This window comes from Siniperca chuatsi, linkage group LG14, assembly GCF_020085105.1.
Source record: "Siniperca chuatsi isolate FFG_IHB_CAS linkage group LG14, ASM2008510v1, whole genome shotgun sequence".
NCBI lineage: Eukaryota > Metazoa > Chordata > Actinopteri > Centrarchiformes > Sinipercidae > Siniperca > Siniperca chuatsi.
The window spans coordinates 7,457,619-7,473,703 of NC_058055.1; the positions used below are offsets into that span (position 1 = coordinate 7,457,619).

The 16,085-nt window shown below is 41.2% G+C and overlaps 1 protein-coding gene across 1 annotated transcript in view; it reads left to right on the forward strand.

The window, feature by feature from the left end:
* Window positions 1-16,085, forward strand: part of LOC122888142 (transmembrane protein 211) — a 96,662-nt gene that overhangs the window by 14,633 nt on the left and 65,944 nt on the right. Inside the window, exon 2 of the mRNA XM_044222183.1 lies at window positions 12,097-12,235. Coding sequence (XP_044078118.1) covers window positions 12,097-12,235 — 139 coding nt within the window. The remainder of the gene's footprint in view (window positions 1-12,096; window positions 12,236-16,085) is intronic.

Here is a 16,085-nt window from a genome sequence, read left to right on the forward strand (position 1 = left end):
GCTAGTTAGCTTAGCTTAGCACAAAGACTGGAAACGGGGAAACAGCCAGCATGGCTCTGTCCAAAGGTAATCTCATTTAAACAGATATTTAATTTAATATTTAAATGATATATAACGTGTTAATTAACGAGCTTTCAAGCTGCTGGTTGGCAGATTTTGTTACCTTTGGACAGAGCCAGGCTACCTGTTCCCAGTCATTATGCTAAGCTAAGATAGGTTAACCAGCTGCTTGCTGTAGCTTCATATTTAGCAGTGGTATTTTCTCTTCTAACTCTCTGTAAGAAAGCGGATAAGGACTTGTTACTCTGACAACTGTTCCAGATAAATTTGACTGAAAAATCCAGACTCATGTCCAATCATCAGCCTTCAAATCTGAATATCTCAGTTATCCACATATAAAGAACAGGCCTACGAGCAGTACTTTGATAGAAGTCCCATTTCTGTACAAATGCTGCATACAATTTAAAGTACAGAATGTAAAAGTGACAGTTTCCATGTGCTTTTCAAGTAAGATATTTTCCTTTTCACCACAGTCGTGGCAGTTTGAGTAGGTGGGCTGATGCTTTTTATTATTAAGACTTGAGTCATACATTTTGTTTACCTACAAACAGGACTTAGTGAGCTACAGCGTGGATAAACAGCTACTAGGTGGATAAGACATCTACAGATGGAGCCTTACTGTATGTGGGCTGTAGTGTTATTATGCCAATGTGAGAGAGTACAGTATTTCTTTTTCACTTTGAAAAGGAAAAGTGCTCCTCCCTCCCTCTCCCCCACATATTCTCTACATTTCTCTCACACTTCCCCGTCCTCTCATCTGGTACTCTCCCCACAGCTCTCTCTCTCTCTCCTCCAGTGATGTGGTTTTTGATATAAAAAGATCAACCATCATTTCTGCATTGGGTCTCTTTATGCACCAATTATGCTCTGCTGTTTGTTGGGATGCCAAACATACGTTTATTCTAATGAGCAAATGTACTGATTAACAGTTATCGCCTCCCTTTTTTCCACTCAATTTATTGACTTCATTCCAAATTTTAACAGTATGCTTCTCATCCATTTCTTATTAGCATCTGCTTTCAAAGCCAAGGGACAACACAAGACAAATTCCACGTCTGGTGTTTTTTGAAGAGACTCAGGGGGAAAGGAGTGGAGGGGGAGGAGGGGAAGGGGAGGTGGAGAGGTTGCACACAAAAGTATCAGTTGCGCTATAATTCAGTTACAGCATCTATTGAGAGAGGAGAGAAAGGAGAAACTTTGCCTGGGGTTGCTCTCTTTTGACTACCCAGCAGCCCCCACCACCATCAGCCTATTATAAGAGCTGAATAAAAACCTCTGGCCCGGCTCTGAAGATGTCATCATTAAACCAGGCTGTGAGGGATCCCATACATTTCAAACCAGCTATTTGATCCTCCTATCTGATTTGATCCGCTTTTGTGATCTATTATGAACGAGAGCGCGATGGAGAGAAAAGAGAAGAGGCGGTATTAAGAAGTTTCAGGGTTTTTTTCCTGCCCGCACCTCAACCTGTACACCCCCTCCACCCCCTTCCTCTCCTTTCCAGGACATCAACTACCATTTAATTGAGAGGAGAGAGAGATAAAGATAAAAGAAGCAGGAGAAAAGGCCTTTGTGTTGTTGCTTGCTATTTGGATGCCTTGCCCCCCCCAGGGCATATGATGACTCTGATCTGATGCTATAGTTTGGAGGCATGTGGTGGCAGGAGGCACATTGACCAAGTCAAGCGTTGGTCATGTGAGCTGTGTATAAGGCTACTGCTCTGATCTCTGCACTGTACGGTAGGAAAGCACTGGGAATCGGCCATGTAGTGCTGCAATGTGTTGGTGTGGGCAGGTGGTGCTCAGCACTGCCAGATGGATACTTGATCACTTGTCATACAATTCTTGATTAACCTATAAAGGGAACTCATTGTATAAGCCCTCATCATCATCAGTGAATCAAGTCTCTTAAAGTTTCTTCAGCTTTTGATTCAAATTGGGTTTTTTTTTAGGTGAATGAATGGGAGTGCAGGGCTGCAGTGCTTCATGTAATTTTGAAAGGGAGGTATTTTTCTCAGAACAATGTGCCTAAAATAGAAGCTTTTCTCTGCGTCCTATAGCCCTCCATAACAGTCTCTTACATATGAGTTATTGTCTGTGCCGCTCCACCTGAGGGTTTCATAAGGATGATTCTCCTTTGGGATGATACCAGCATGCAGCTATTTCCTCTTCCTGCACCGCAGCTGATGTGCTGTGGTTTATGTCTTTCTCCAGCAGTTCTGGGACCAGAGCCTCACTGAAGTTTTTTGGCAGGTTGGCAGGTACCTGAGGCAGTTTATATTCGTACAACTTCTATTCATAGACAGAAATAAATCTTTTTCTAAATGTCTTTTTGAAAATGGAGAACATGATAGAACATAATGGTTTTACTGTGCAAAAAGCTCCAGTAATTTTTCTCTGGAGTAATCTTTTGTCTCATTTTCACTTTTGCTGGTGTGGAAACATTTAGGCTTGAACATCACTGACGAGCAGCCCATCACATATAATGTTGTAAAATGTCCTTCTGACCACTGTATTACTATTATTGGCTGCGCAGTTCATTTAGTTAAAAGCTGAGAAGGTATGAAACAAACTTTAATGAGTCCTATGGGGAAATTGCAGTGTTGCAAAAGCAGAAATGATTGAAAATCACAATAGCAACATATTGAGAGTAGACTGTGGAACCTGCAGAACAAGGGGAAATAATAAAGAATACAAAACTGCTAAGAATTACAGTTACTATTAACAGCACGGTCTGCACATACGTCCTGATTGAGATGTGTAGTCATCAGCTGTCCTTATTCAGACCCACATATAACTAGAATATGAGCCTTTATATAGGAGACATTGCACTGGCTGCTGTCAGTGTGAACACAGTTACTGAATAGTTCATAGTGACAGGTCATAGTGCAGTTTTGGCTCATTGATCAAAAATAATTAGGGTTTATTCATCATTCCAGAGCCCAGAAGTGAAGTCCGTTTGGTCTCCAGGTAGTGCAGCAGGTGGCAGGCAGGTGGCCTGGCAAGGAGGCAGCTGCCTGCAGCTCTAGACAAACTGGAACCAGGCCAGATAAACTGGAGCACTGAGGGCATGGCTGGATTCAGATTTCATACAAAATAAATTATTGGTCCAGTGGGTTGGCATTTTTGGTTTGATGAATAATTCTGACAGACAGCTGAAATATTCCAAGTTCATCTGTGCTGCAAACTGCATTTTTCCAGAGTTTTTCCACTGGACCAATATTTTATTTTGTAACTTTCCACAGTAATGGAGAGTTACCATCATCTTCTATGTTACTGGGTTGTTTCATTATTGTATTATTGTAGTATCACTGACAAGAGGCGCTTTACATGTAGCAGCTGACTGATTGTGAGCAGTTCTTAGTGACGTAGTAATGTCTTCTGGTTACCTCTAACTTCTGTCAGTGCTAAAATGCTTTATGGATTTCTCTTAGACCAGCAACTTAACAGTTCTAAAGGACCGACACCCCCCTTAAGTTTCTCTTACTTCTGACAGTAGCTCCTTTTAGCTTTTGGATGTTTTGTGAACACAGCCAAAGGGCCACAAGATTAGGTCAAATGAAGGACCCATCTTAGTTGATGTTGTACTTTAGTGTTGGAAATTACTAAACAAATGTGCAATTCATCAAATTATGTACAACCAATTCATATGGAGTGAAACGATGGCCCTGTGTTTCAGGGGTGTTTCCTGCAGCAGCTCATATGTGGCATTTCTCCCAGTTCAGTCAACTGTTACTGTGTATGTGTGTATGTGTGTGTGTGTATGAAAGCGACACTCTTGACTGTAGGAGAGATTCCCACCATGTTTTCATTTAACATGACACCTAAGACTCAACACCACATTAAAGCATTGCTTTGCGGCAGGGAGCGTCCTGTGTGGGTCCCTGGAAGAAAACACTGGATGTCTGATGACAATGAGGGGCTTTCTAATGTTACTGTGTTTCTTGGCTCTCATTGGGCAAAGATTTGAGATCTTGACACTGATACTATAAAGGAGTAGTGGTAACAAACATTATAAATGTCACAATTCATGGCCCAAACAGAATGGAAGCTTGTGTTAGAGGTTTTTTTATGAAGACGGCAACAAAAATATTTAAACTATTTCAGGAATGTGTACTCTTTGTGTGACATTTGACAGAAAAAGCATCAGGATTAAAATAACATGAGGCCAAAACAACTTCAGACAGTCAGATCATATGGCAAGATTAATGAAGAAAGTAGGCTTTTTCAGACATTGCTTAAAAAAGGTGCTGAAATGCAAAAATCAGTCCCTTAGAGCATAGGCTTTAAATTATTTAAGCATTACATTTTTAAATTATTCATTTTAATGTCATTACTAAGATAAAAATTCTTCACATCCCCCACTACATTATGACACTAAAGCTGGCACTTGACCTTATGTGCCTCACCATCACATAATTTCAGAAAGTCACCGTTGGAGTTTTCCCATCTGACTCAAAGTTTTGTAAAGTTGCAGCAGAGTTAATAAGATTCTAGAAAACATCAACTTCAGTTTCCAAGTAAACAGTGTTGCTCACTAGCAAACAAATGCTAACCAAACCGCAGACTCCTGGTGAGAAAAGAAGCTGCTGGTAACATCTATGTACAAGATGCCTGTCACAGTCAAAAGAATTATTTTAAGGGAGATGAGGGACTGCTGGGTTTCTATGTACATGGCACGTCTTCTTGAGGATGCCATGTAAGAATGTGCAAGCCCTGAAATATATCTGCGTCAGACACCACAATGGGGCGACAAATTGATAAAATGGCAGAGGTCATGGAGCTGAAATCAGCAGTGGGATTTTCCATTTAAAATATTGAGACCACACAGCTATTAGAAATGATGTGTTACTGCTAATGTTTGTCGGCCTATGTAAAGTGAAGAGCGTGAAAGGATGTGTGTCTTTCTAGCAAACCACTGCTAGGATACACAGGATGGACACCAACATGTCTTTTTCTATTTATAAAAACATATCTCTGTGAGAGTGGCTTTTCTTATGTTCCTGCACAAATTACAGAGGCAGGTTTCAGGCAGAAAATGATATATGATTGTGTCTTAGAACTAGATCTCAAAGAATAACCAGAGCAGGCTGACATGTCTTGTTTGTCTTTCCAATTTTATTCTACATTCCTTGACACTGCTGACTCTCTTTACAGCCATCTGAAGGCAGCAGGTATCTGTTCCATGTGCAGTCTCTAACTGGAGTAATGTGGCACTCTGTCAAGTCACAATTATTCACAGCAGATTTGCTGGTTAATTTTTGTGCAACCAACATCAGACTGCTGCAAAATAACCACAGAAACCTCCGTGCTTATGTGCACATCACACTTGTCTTACAATTAATTAATATACACAGTTTCTACTGCAAATCGGCAGCTGTGTTGGAGATGGACGCATTATAAACAGACTTTCCATGAAAAGTTGTACATCAATTAAAACTTCTCTCTCCACTAATAACTACTTCAGGATCGCCCATTCCTGCCAGTCCTCCCCCGGTGACTCCATCCAAAACACCAGGAAACCTTACAGACGTGTAGCTGTGATGAGCAGCATTGTGGATCATTACCAGGATCACATTTTTGTTGCGATATGAAGATTAAAGAGCAACTATTTCAGTCTCAGATTGTCATTATTTTTGCATGTGAAACAATCAAATTTAACTGAATGCCTTTAAAAATAATTTAAGAAACAAATAAAAATACAAAATGCAAAAAACTAGACTGCATTTTTAATTACATTTTCATTTTAGTTATGACAGTACTGTGGTATTTAACTGCAGATGGTTTTTGTATGGATAATTGTGATGACAAATAAAATCATGCACTATTACGCACAGAAAAGTAGGACCTTCAACATGTCCAGAAACATGAATTCATCTTGAAAAGATATGTGCTGTGCCGGTCCCAGACAACAGTAAGTTTCCTCTGAGGAAAACTCTCGCAGGATTCCCAAACTGTCAGTGTGTCATGACTCGGAGAGGCCTGTGTTTAATGGGGATGAAAGTAGCAAATGTGCTTGGCCATGATTGTCACAGCCTCTAACACACCCACCTATAATGTATGATAATGTAATCTTTCTGGTCCCACCCTGTATCCAAGTGCGAAATTACCAAACGTGCTAGTCCCTGACGCACTGGACAGGGCACACTTGACTTTGATCTGTGCCGCGCTTCTAGGTTCAGGTACGGGCCCCTACTCTTGTTACAACCTGGAACTGATTTTAGTAGTTTTGACCATCATTCCCATTACTAAGTCCATTACTGGTATCTGAGAACTTCTTAAGAGCCCCCCATCTGAACTATGCTTTAGACTGTCATCATCGTTGCCCATAATGTGAATCCATCTCAAAACCAAATCAAATGACTAAACTATTCCAGCCGTCACACATTAACCAACAAGGTTTTTTTCTGTGCCTGATAATACATCTTAGTATCATACTCAGTGTGGGATTTTATAATATTGCGTCAAACTCCTTATACCCTTATAATCGACAGTAATAGAACGTACATGTGTTTGTATGCCAACATTGAGTGACTCTGTATGTGTGTGTGTGTGTGTGTTTTGGAGAGGGAACAGCGAGCGCTCCCATGTCCTCCTAAGTGCTCCTGAATGTCACATCCTATCTGCAGCCTGTCCCCGAGGCACAAATGGACACTCCATCCACTTGTCAGGTGATTAATCTCCGCTCCCCTCTCTCCCTCATCTCCTCTCCATCTCGTATTCACTCTGTACACACAGGTTCGTTAGCCATTCAGAGGACCGTCACACACACATACACACACTTATCCTTACTACACTCCCTCTCCCAGTCACCTACCAGCGAGGATCAATGAGGAAGACGGATGCATTATTCAGCACATTAATTGAGAGAAAGGGGGGTGCTTTTTTGTATTAGTGCTCTGGCAGGTTTACGAGGATTCCTCTGAAAGATGATGAAGTTACACGACAAGCAAAGAGAGAAAAAGTACAGGGGAAGGGAAACAGTTTACAGAAAGAGGACTGTACAGGCGAAATCTCAGCTGATTCCTTATGTGAGGTGGACGGAGCAGAAACACACCTCTGGTGGCTCAGAGATGTTCTGGGAAGACGGTGTTAATGGGCTTCTAGAGGCAGAACATGCCAAGGCTGATGCTTCAGTGTGACCGCTGGGCCCTCACGGTGCTGAATGCTGATTAGTGATGGGAGGGCTGAGACAAGCTCACAGAGGATGAGACAGCAGTTGCGTGCGGATGGCATACCTGTACACATTAACAATGTACACTAAGGCACACACAGACACACACACAGAAAGAGCAGTGTAGCAATATAGAAAACCCGTCACGTCTGCTTATCAGTGGATCTGCAGTGCTCTCGCTTCACCTCTTGTCCTCCATAAAGACGAGGCATTGGATTGTAAAGTGGTGGGGTTATTTCTGTCAAGGGCCAACGCTGAGCATTAACTGTCTCCTCACCCTGGTACTTCTGAAGAGCAGAAACCCTCCATTTTCTACAGCCCTGTACTGAAACATTTAGCCATTCAGTCCAGGCTTGGAAAGTTAAGTGTGTTTAATGAGACATGCCTTGCCATCTCCATCTTGTAACTCCCAATTGAGGAGACAATGAAATTTCATTGGCCCCGACTTCCTTAATGTAATTGGAAATCAAAGAGTCCCCTTCAGACTATCCCTTTATTACTCAAAGTAGCTGGAAGGAGGTTTCTTGTATCGATGCCGTTATTGGTCTCGGGATGTGGAGCATTTATTGTGGGAAACCAATAAAGTTTCTTTATGATGGAGCCAGGTAGTCTTACATGTGTATCAGTGCCTGTAGCCGTTAGATTTATCAGCATTGTAACACTTCTATGGATATATTAACATGTGCTCCAGTCCGGTTACTAGTATTGTGGGAATAAATGGTACTCGTGGGTCAAGTCTGCCAGGTATTGTCTGTATTAATTATGGTTGGTGATGTAAAAGTTGTGTTTTTGTGCCAGCACACCTTAAGTCACAATATCCTGAGATGATTACCAGAGTGAAAGACAAAGAGATTAAGACAAGTCTGCCTGTCTCATTCTATCTTTTGCCAAATGAAAACTTTTATTTCTTCCCTCCACTCTTTCGACCCCCTGCTTTCCTCTCGGGCTCCAGCTGTTTCAGTGGCTCGAGCAGTTATTAACACATAATTACAATCTATTTAGGAAGCATCACTGAGAGGACCAGTGCTGTTAGCAGCTCATTTTCTACTAAATTAACTTGTGCTCAGAGCAATGCAAGTACATTCGGCTTCCGAAATTTTCTGTATTGTCTGTAAGTAAAAGTGGTGATTATCAGTTTGTTTCATCACAAGAGACGCAGTGTTGGGAGTTGATTAATTGGGGAAGCATTCATTGAAATGTTGGTTGTTTTCTGTAAAAATAGCTGTGTAGCCTTTATTAGTCTCTCGGGCTATGTTTAAATGGCACACAGAAAATGTCATGTTTATAAATCTATTCGTGCTTGCAGATAATTAAGGACTGAAAAATGGACAAAATACACAAAAAGCAGTTGGATTTACGGCTTACATATAGAAATATTTAGATTTACAACCATTTACAGCAATTTATTTGTCATTTCCCCCACAAACAGTAATTTTTATGCTAATCATCATTATCGGACTTAATTCAGCTGACTACAACATGACGTGTCTTTTATTGTTTAGTGAGAGTGTACCGTATATACCTGAACATGGCTGTCCTCCCCCTCTCACACTCCACTCCCCTATATGAGACATGATGTACATTTAATGTGCCATAGTGAATTGAGAACAGCAGTGTGGGAGGTAGGCTGCACACCGGGAGCCCACAAGGCATGCCGAGATCAAGCAATAGAGAGAAAGGAGACATTCCTCTGCATACATGAATATTATTCCAGTGGGAGAGGAAGAAGAACAAAGACCACTGAAGTTAATGACTTTTGGTATCTTCAAGTGAGCTGCCGCGTCTTCTCTGTCCTCTTACAGTCGCCAAGTTCATAATAAGAAAAACAAGTAGCTGTGGCAGGAGTACCAGAGATAAGAGTTTTTAGTGGCATGTTCTTTTCTTTACTTGTTATGTCCCTGTTATGGTATATTAAAGCGGCTTTAATCAATATTTTTATATTAACAATGGATCACATGTCTACTTTTATGAGACGGGGGTTGCTTATAGTATACTGATCAATCCCGAAAATTACCACACAAATCTACAGTTCTTCTCAGCTTTAGGGAGCCTAATAGTGTCTTTTAGCTCATTGTTTTGGTTTTACGGTACGCACCTTTACTGTTTTGGTTAACTCTCACCGCTCTCATTTTGGCTCCAGCAGACACAGGTCTGTATTCTGTCAAAAAAGCTCTACAAACCAACTAGACTTAGCAGCTAGCTTGTGAACATACTGTAGTACAGCATTTAAGCTAGCAGCTAAAGAGCCAGATATTTCTCTCAAGAGTTGGTGAGGAAGCTAAAAGGTGAGTGAATATTGGACTTACATTTGTCATGTGGCACACGACTACAAATGAATTTTTCACTTTGGGTTGAGAAATGTAACTCTGCTTTGTTTGTGATTATATGGATTTCTTTCCTTATGATTGTTAGTATCGAAAACAATTAGAAATAAGCTCTTTCTACCAAAGTGTCTCCCTTCATTTCAAGTCTAACAGATTTCATAATGCCTCCGGCCACGGCGGTTTTTGTTTTCGGGTTGTCCTTCACAGTTGGTCGGGCAATGAATACGTTGTTAGCAGTTATGTGATTCCAATGACGCGTCAAATTCAGATGGAGGGCAGGAAGTGAAAAGCAGAATGGCATTTCGAATTTTGAGCGTCATCAACGTAAACAACGTATTGGAGCGTGCCTAGCTACTCGTGATCCTGTGTGTGAGTGAGTTTCACCTACAGCTCATAGAGAGGCTTCGCTTTTAAAAATGCCAGGAGAAAACAAAAACACCAGATTTTGTGTAGCTATACTTTATAAGAATCCATTTTTACATAGTAATCAAGTACATGTGTACCTGTTTAGCCAATACATCCATGATAATCCTTCATTAATCAGTGTAACAATGTATATTCACTGGAATCAGACAAATGTATCATCAGTATAGTGATAACTTCTATTAAGCCAAAACATACACATACCTTTTATTCAATTCTTTTCAAGTATTCACTATATATATGAGTCTGGACGGACACGGATCTAAACTGCAACTTGACTGGTTGGCGGAGGCATACAACCGCAGGGCAGTAATTCTAGTTTCTATAGCCCAAAATCACAAACAGTAACATGCTCATGTTTAGCAGTTATGTTTACCATGTACCATCTTAGTTTAGTGTGTGTGCTAATATTTGCTATTTAGTACTAAACACAAAGTACAGCTCAGGCTGATGGGAATGTCAGCAGGTATTTTGGTCATAAACCAAAATGTAAGACTAATTAATATTTTGACCTGGATCACCAACGTCAGCAGGATTCATCCTCTTGGGACCATGAATATCTGTACAAAATTTAAATTCCAGAATTGATCTGTCTACTGTCTCCTGGCTAATATTAAAACTTCCATTATTTTATATCCCAGCCGCCATCACAAAGGAAAAATTGTGAACAGACACTGTACAGCTACAGGACTGAGAAATGATCACTGTGCTGAATAATAAATTAAATCAATTTAACTTATAATCTTTCTCAAAATGATTTGCGATAAAATCACTTTCCTGAAGGAGTTGTTCTTGTTCTGTACATGCTTTTCTTTTGCTTCATTGCTACGGTCAAGGTGCCCTTGTGCAAGGCACTTAGCTCTCAGCAGTTCCCAAGGAGCTGATGTGTAACCCAGATGTGAATGTGTGCAAACGTAATGTTTGTGTGTGTGTGTATTGCGTTGGTGAAGAAGAACACACATGTTCAACAAATCTGGACAAATAAAGGTCAAAAGAATAATCATCATCATTACCACCAACATCACAGCACTTCAGTATTTCCCTGCTCCACTCTCTGCCTTTCTGCCAAACACCCAGAACAAGCTAATTAAATCTTCTGTCAAGCATGGAAATCACTCTGCTTTCATCCTTCCTCCATTCACGTCAGTCACATCAGGGACATGCATAATGACACATGTTTTAGGGCTGTAATTCCCTTGTGTATGTTAGACATTTCTCTCCGATTGCCCCCGCCTGCATGCTAATCACTAATATGGCGCTGTTTTCTGACTGCATTAGTGTGTTGCACTTGTCCAAGAAGGACACGTTTTTAAAGAAGGATGTGTGGCAGCTTTATTGAAGCTGGAGAGGTTATGCAGATATGCAAACACCACCACAAAGACACAGGTTGTGGGAAACACACTCACACACCCACACATACACACACTCCCTCAGGGCTAACGTACTGTAGGGCTTTAAACTTAGCTGTCACTAGTCCAGGAATACACACTTTCCAAGGAGTCCCTGTAAGAGTAGACCAAGAGGACAGTTTAGCACATTTATCAGAGTGAAAAGCCAATTTCAAAACACTGACAGGACATTATACAAATAACCTAACTTCCTCACAACTGGGGAACTAAGTATGCTGGCTACTTGAACAAATGTACCAGTATGGATACATTTATACAGTAATAGCTCATCAGAAAAGTTGTGAATGAATCTGTCATCTGTGTGTGTGTAATAGTGTTTCCTGCCTCTGTTTTGCTCCTCTTGCTCGCAGTATGTGTGTGTGATTAAGCAAAGATGTAATGAATAGGGACAGTGCCCTGTTGTTTGGCCATGGATTGTTGTTTTCCAGCTGAGAGAGCCATTAACCTCTTTGGAGGATTGACTGTGAGATTACACAATCTGACCCGACCCGAAAACACAGACTTTGGCTTTGGGAAGTGTTTTCAAATGTAGCAATGAATCATAACTTTTTGACAGGAAGGTAAACATGTACACGGCTTTCCACAGAAGAAGAATTTGCTCCCTGTATTGAATATGTGCAACTGTATGAGTGTCAGGGTGGTGTTGGGTCTACTTTCAGTAAATAGATGGAGCTAAAATGAAATTGTTCTGTGTTTGTGTTCCTCAGACCAGTGTGGTGCTTTGTTCAGGAGGCTGTGCTCTGCTGGCTGTCAGCTCCCTGTTGGCCATCATCACCATCTTCCTGCCCAGTGGAGGATGTGAGAGGAGGATCTGCACCCTGGCCGGATACATGCAGATGGCTGCAGGTTGGTACAGATGTGAATACACATAGCAGATAGCAGCACACTCATGCTAGATAAAGACAGAGATAGAGGACATCCTTCTCACAAATAGCTAATAACAACAAAAGACGTTACATTTTTGAACTTGTAACGTCCTGCATCTGTGTAAAATTCACAATTTCAGCATCTTGCATTCTCCCTGTGCCTCTCAAGTAGAATACATCCTTCACTATCTCATCTTCACCATTAAAGCCACTCTGCAACAAGCACTGATAGCACTGCCGATTACCAGAACCGTAAAAAAGCTGACTTTGTTGCCCGTCAGTCAAAAAAACAAAAGAAACAACTCGAGGACAGCTGCTGCTAGGCAACCGAGTCTACATGGCACTTGTAGGGGTGAACCGGCAAAGGGAAGGCGAGGACAGATTTAGAGCCTGCTGTAAAAAGACAATTATGCCTCCCTAACACAGGTCATTGGTTCAGGGCTACATGTGACTTATCAGTCCGCCGCTTTCACTCAAACAGAGAAGTAGTCTTGTAAACAAAGCGCCGTCTTGTCAACGCTTGGGCTTTAAAAACCCAAAATAAAGCACGGCTCATGTCACTGCTCAGTACGGGCCTTCACATTCTTGCCTTGTGCAGCGGACCATTTTAATGGCAGTTGGTACAAATGTTTGTCTGTTGTTATATGAAAGGATACCGCTCCTGTGTGCTTTAGTTACAGCAACATAAAAGCCGACACTTATTGTGCTCCTATTGCATATTTGCACTGTTTAAGATAAAATAATATGACATAATGTTATGTACAAACTATTTTTGTCATTTGACGAAGTGAACAAATGAATCAAAATCTAATAATATATATATTTTTAGGGACTAAATACCTAGTGACCTCAGCTTTACTTTGTGTCCAGTGCAAATGAGCAAATATTAGCATGCTAACACACAAAAGTAAGACGGTGAACATGGTAACATCAGCCTGTTAGCAGTGTCATTGTGAGCATATTAGCATACTGACATTAGCATTTAGCTCAAAGCACAACAGTGCCTAAATACAGCCTAGTAACTGTAGACTCTTCGTCTTGTTTTTCTACGTTTCTGCTATTTTCTGCCTCTGCTGAAGCTCTTCTAGCACTTCTGATGTCATTTTGATTTAGTAAGTCTGAAGTCACTTCATCTACCCACTCTGTCCTTAATCGTTATTTTTTCCCACTCATTTATTTAGCGTCAGCAGCAATTACGTAGCCTCTATCCTTGAGAATATTGAGTAGCTAATTTAAATCCCTGCATGTGGCATTTAACTGAGCATAATTAGAGGCTGAATTCATTTGGCAGGTTAAATCTTTACTGATAAAACTGGAACTTTCACAGGGCATGGTTAATGGTGTGTTTAAAGTGGCGCTTATTGCTTACAGCCAGACTCTCATACTTCTCTGTCTGACTCCAGAATCAGATCAATGTTGCTTTGGGAAGATGAGAAGGAGTCTGTGGCAAAGCGAGAGTGCTGAGCCTCTTGTGAATGTGTGTGTGTGTGCGTGCTCATCTCTGTGTGTAATCCCATTCTGTGCAATAGAGCTGTGTGTCTTTTGTAGCGACAGACTTTGCTAAATGACAATGTGAAGTGAGGAGTTGGGCCTTCGTTCCGTTTCCAGGTTGACTCTTGTCTAGATAGACGGAGGTTTCACAGAGAGCCCACAAACCCCAGAGGAGGGCAGATCAGAAGAGTGTTTGTTTTCCCAGCATTGCAAGTGTGTGTGTGTTGAGAGAGTGCTACCAAAGAGGCCTGATAAACTGAAACAAGTAGATTAAGAACAATGGTTTTCTTTGTGGTGTACATATTATCAGTGTTGTTTTTGAAGGTGTGTGTTTTCTAGCAGATTGGGAGAAATGAACTGCTGAGAGAAGCTGCTTGTCAACTTTCCCTTTGCAGATAGAAGCGATGCCTGTTTTGATCCCCATGTTTTCCACAGTATCTCTGACAGGCAAAGGAGATGTCAGTGTGTGTCTGTGTGTGTGTGTGTGTGTGTGTGTGTGTGTGTGTGTGTGTGTGTGAGGGTGTGTGTGAGGGTGTGTTACTCCACTTATGACGGTTGAAAGTCATGAGGACAAAAATAAAAAGAGAAATCCTACAAAGTGAGGAAATTTTGCTGATCATAACTTTTAAGATTTAGGTTAAGACTAGATTAAGGTGAGAATATGTTTAGACGTCAGTAAGCAGTGTTTTAAGCAGTGTTTTTCTTGCTTCATTTGCAGTATTTTCTGTTGGAACAGACTTCTGAAGCAAGACATAATGCAAGGTGCGGTCGTTCAAAAGTGTAAATCAATTGTTTCGATTTCGATTGTTTCTTAATTTGTTGAAACTATTAGGTCAGTTTCAGGTGAAACTAGCTATTAACAGATACTCAGGCAGATTCCTTCCTGAGGGCAGGGCTTATGTAACTCAGAGTAGTTTAAATTTCCAGTTCCCGTCCAATTTTTTCACAATTGAGAATGACTTCCGGATGGGAGCCGAAACGTCTTGATTCTGAAAACAGTGTCCAGATGACTACGACTGAAACCTTTTCTACGATGTAAATCAATGAAATATCAGATGGGAAGGGAAGGGCAGGGCAGGTATATTTGATGGGCAGAGTGCTTGGACTGGAATGTCACAGTGTTATTGGGTAGAAAGTTCATTGGCATATGTGAGCTGGTAGGACAGAAGAAAGCGTTTTCAGATGCAAAAGGCAAAAATTCAGCGCTTTGGTCAGTTGTACATTGTATCATTAGCATATATTCTCACATGAAAAATTGCCAATGGGTAACTACATTTCTAAGGTACATTTTTATTTAATTAGACATAAGGGTTAATTACAGTTAGGTTATGTTGTGGATCTGTGGTTTAGTCTAAAGTTAGTCAGCTGAAGCTTTATGTGATAACTAAGCACAATATAGCTCATACAAACTCTTACTGACACTTGAGTATTGTCTCATCTTTCCAGACTTTTCAAGTACTTGAGCCTTTTTGTCAGACATCCCTGACATCTGCAGACCCCTTACTACCAACATGTGGACATTATTCAGACTGACAAATATAAACACAAGCAGTCGGCACTCATAACCAAGCTGCAAGACAGCATTTACCAGAGGCTGAATCATCCTCTCCTCTAAACTGTGTTCATATACAGCCCACCTCCAAAACAGACACTTGCTTTCATTTAAAACATCTGCTGTATCACTGCTACCATTATACAGCTAGAAGGTAAAGGAGGCACAACCCAGGAATGTTTACGTTCTCTTAGAAGTAGAAGCACATAGCCTTATGACCTTACATGTGAACAGTTTTGTGAACAATTTTAAACACACACTTGCACACACACACTGCTGAGGGCTGCGTTGAACCAGGAAAAACCTTTTTTGAGGTACAACTGCCCGGCTCTTTCTTAGCCCTGTGGTCCCGTGGGTGAAGTCCAGAATTAGATGTGAACTTGCTAACCCTCCACTGGTTCAGCTCAGCTCTCCTTCCAGTGGTTCAGCTGCTGCGCCACCGAGCACTGCCGCCATCAATGTTTTACGCTCTGAGAGAGAGAGGGAGGCAGAACATTTCAGTGTGCTAAGGTGGGGAGCTTTTTCTCCTGTGTCATGCATATTTCATCGGCCTGTCCTTCTTAGTGGTCGAGATCCATTGGATTGGACGGCTCTTTGGTCGGGCGGTGTGTGTGGTGTGTGTGTGTGGAGAGAGTGAACAGACTACAGGGTAAAGAAATACATACAAGCATTACTGCACATTAAGGACACACAAACTTAACATTTTATTTCAATTTCTACGTAGCTACCGTTCTTGCAGCCCAGATTTGAGTAACATTATCTTTACCCTTCATTCTTGCTGATCTCC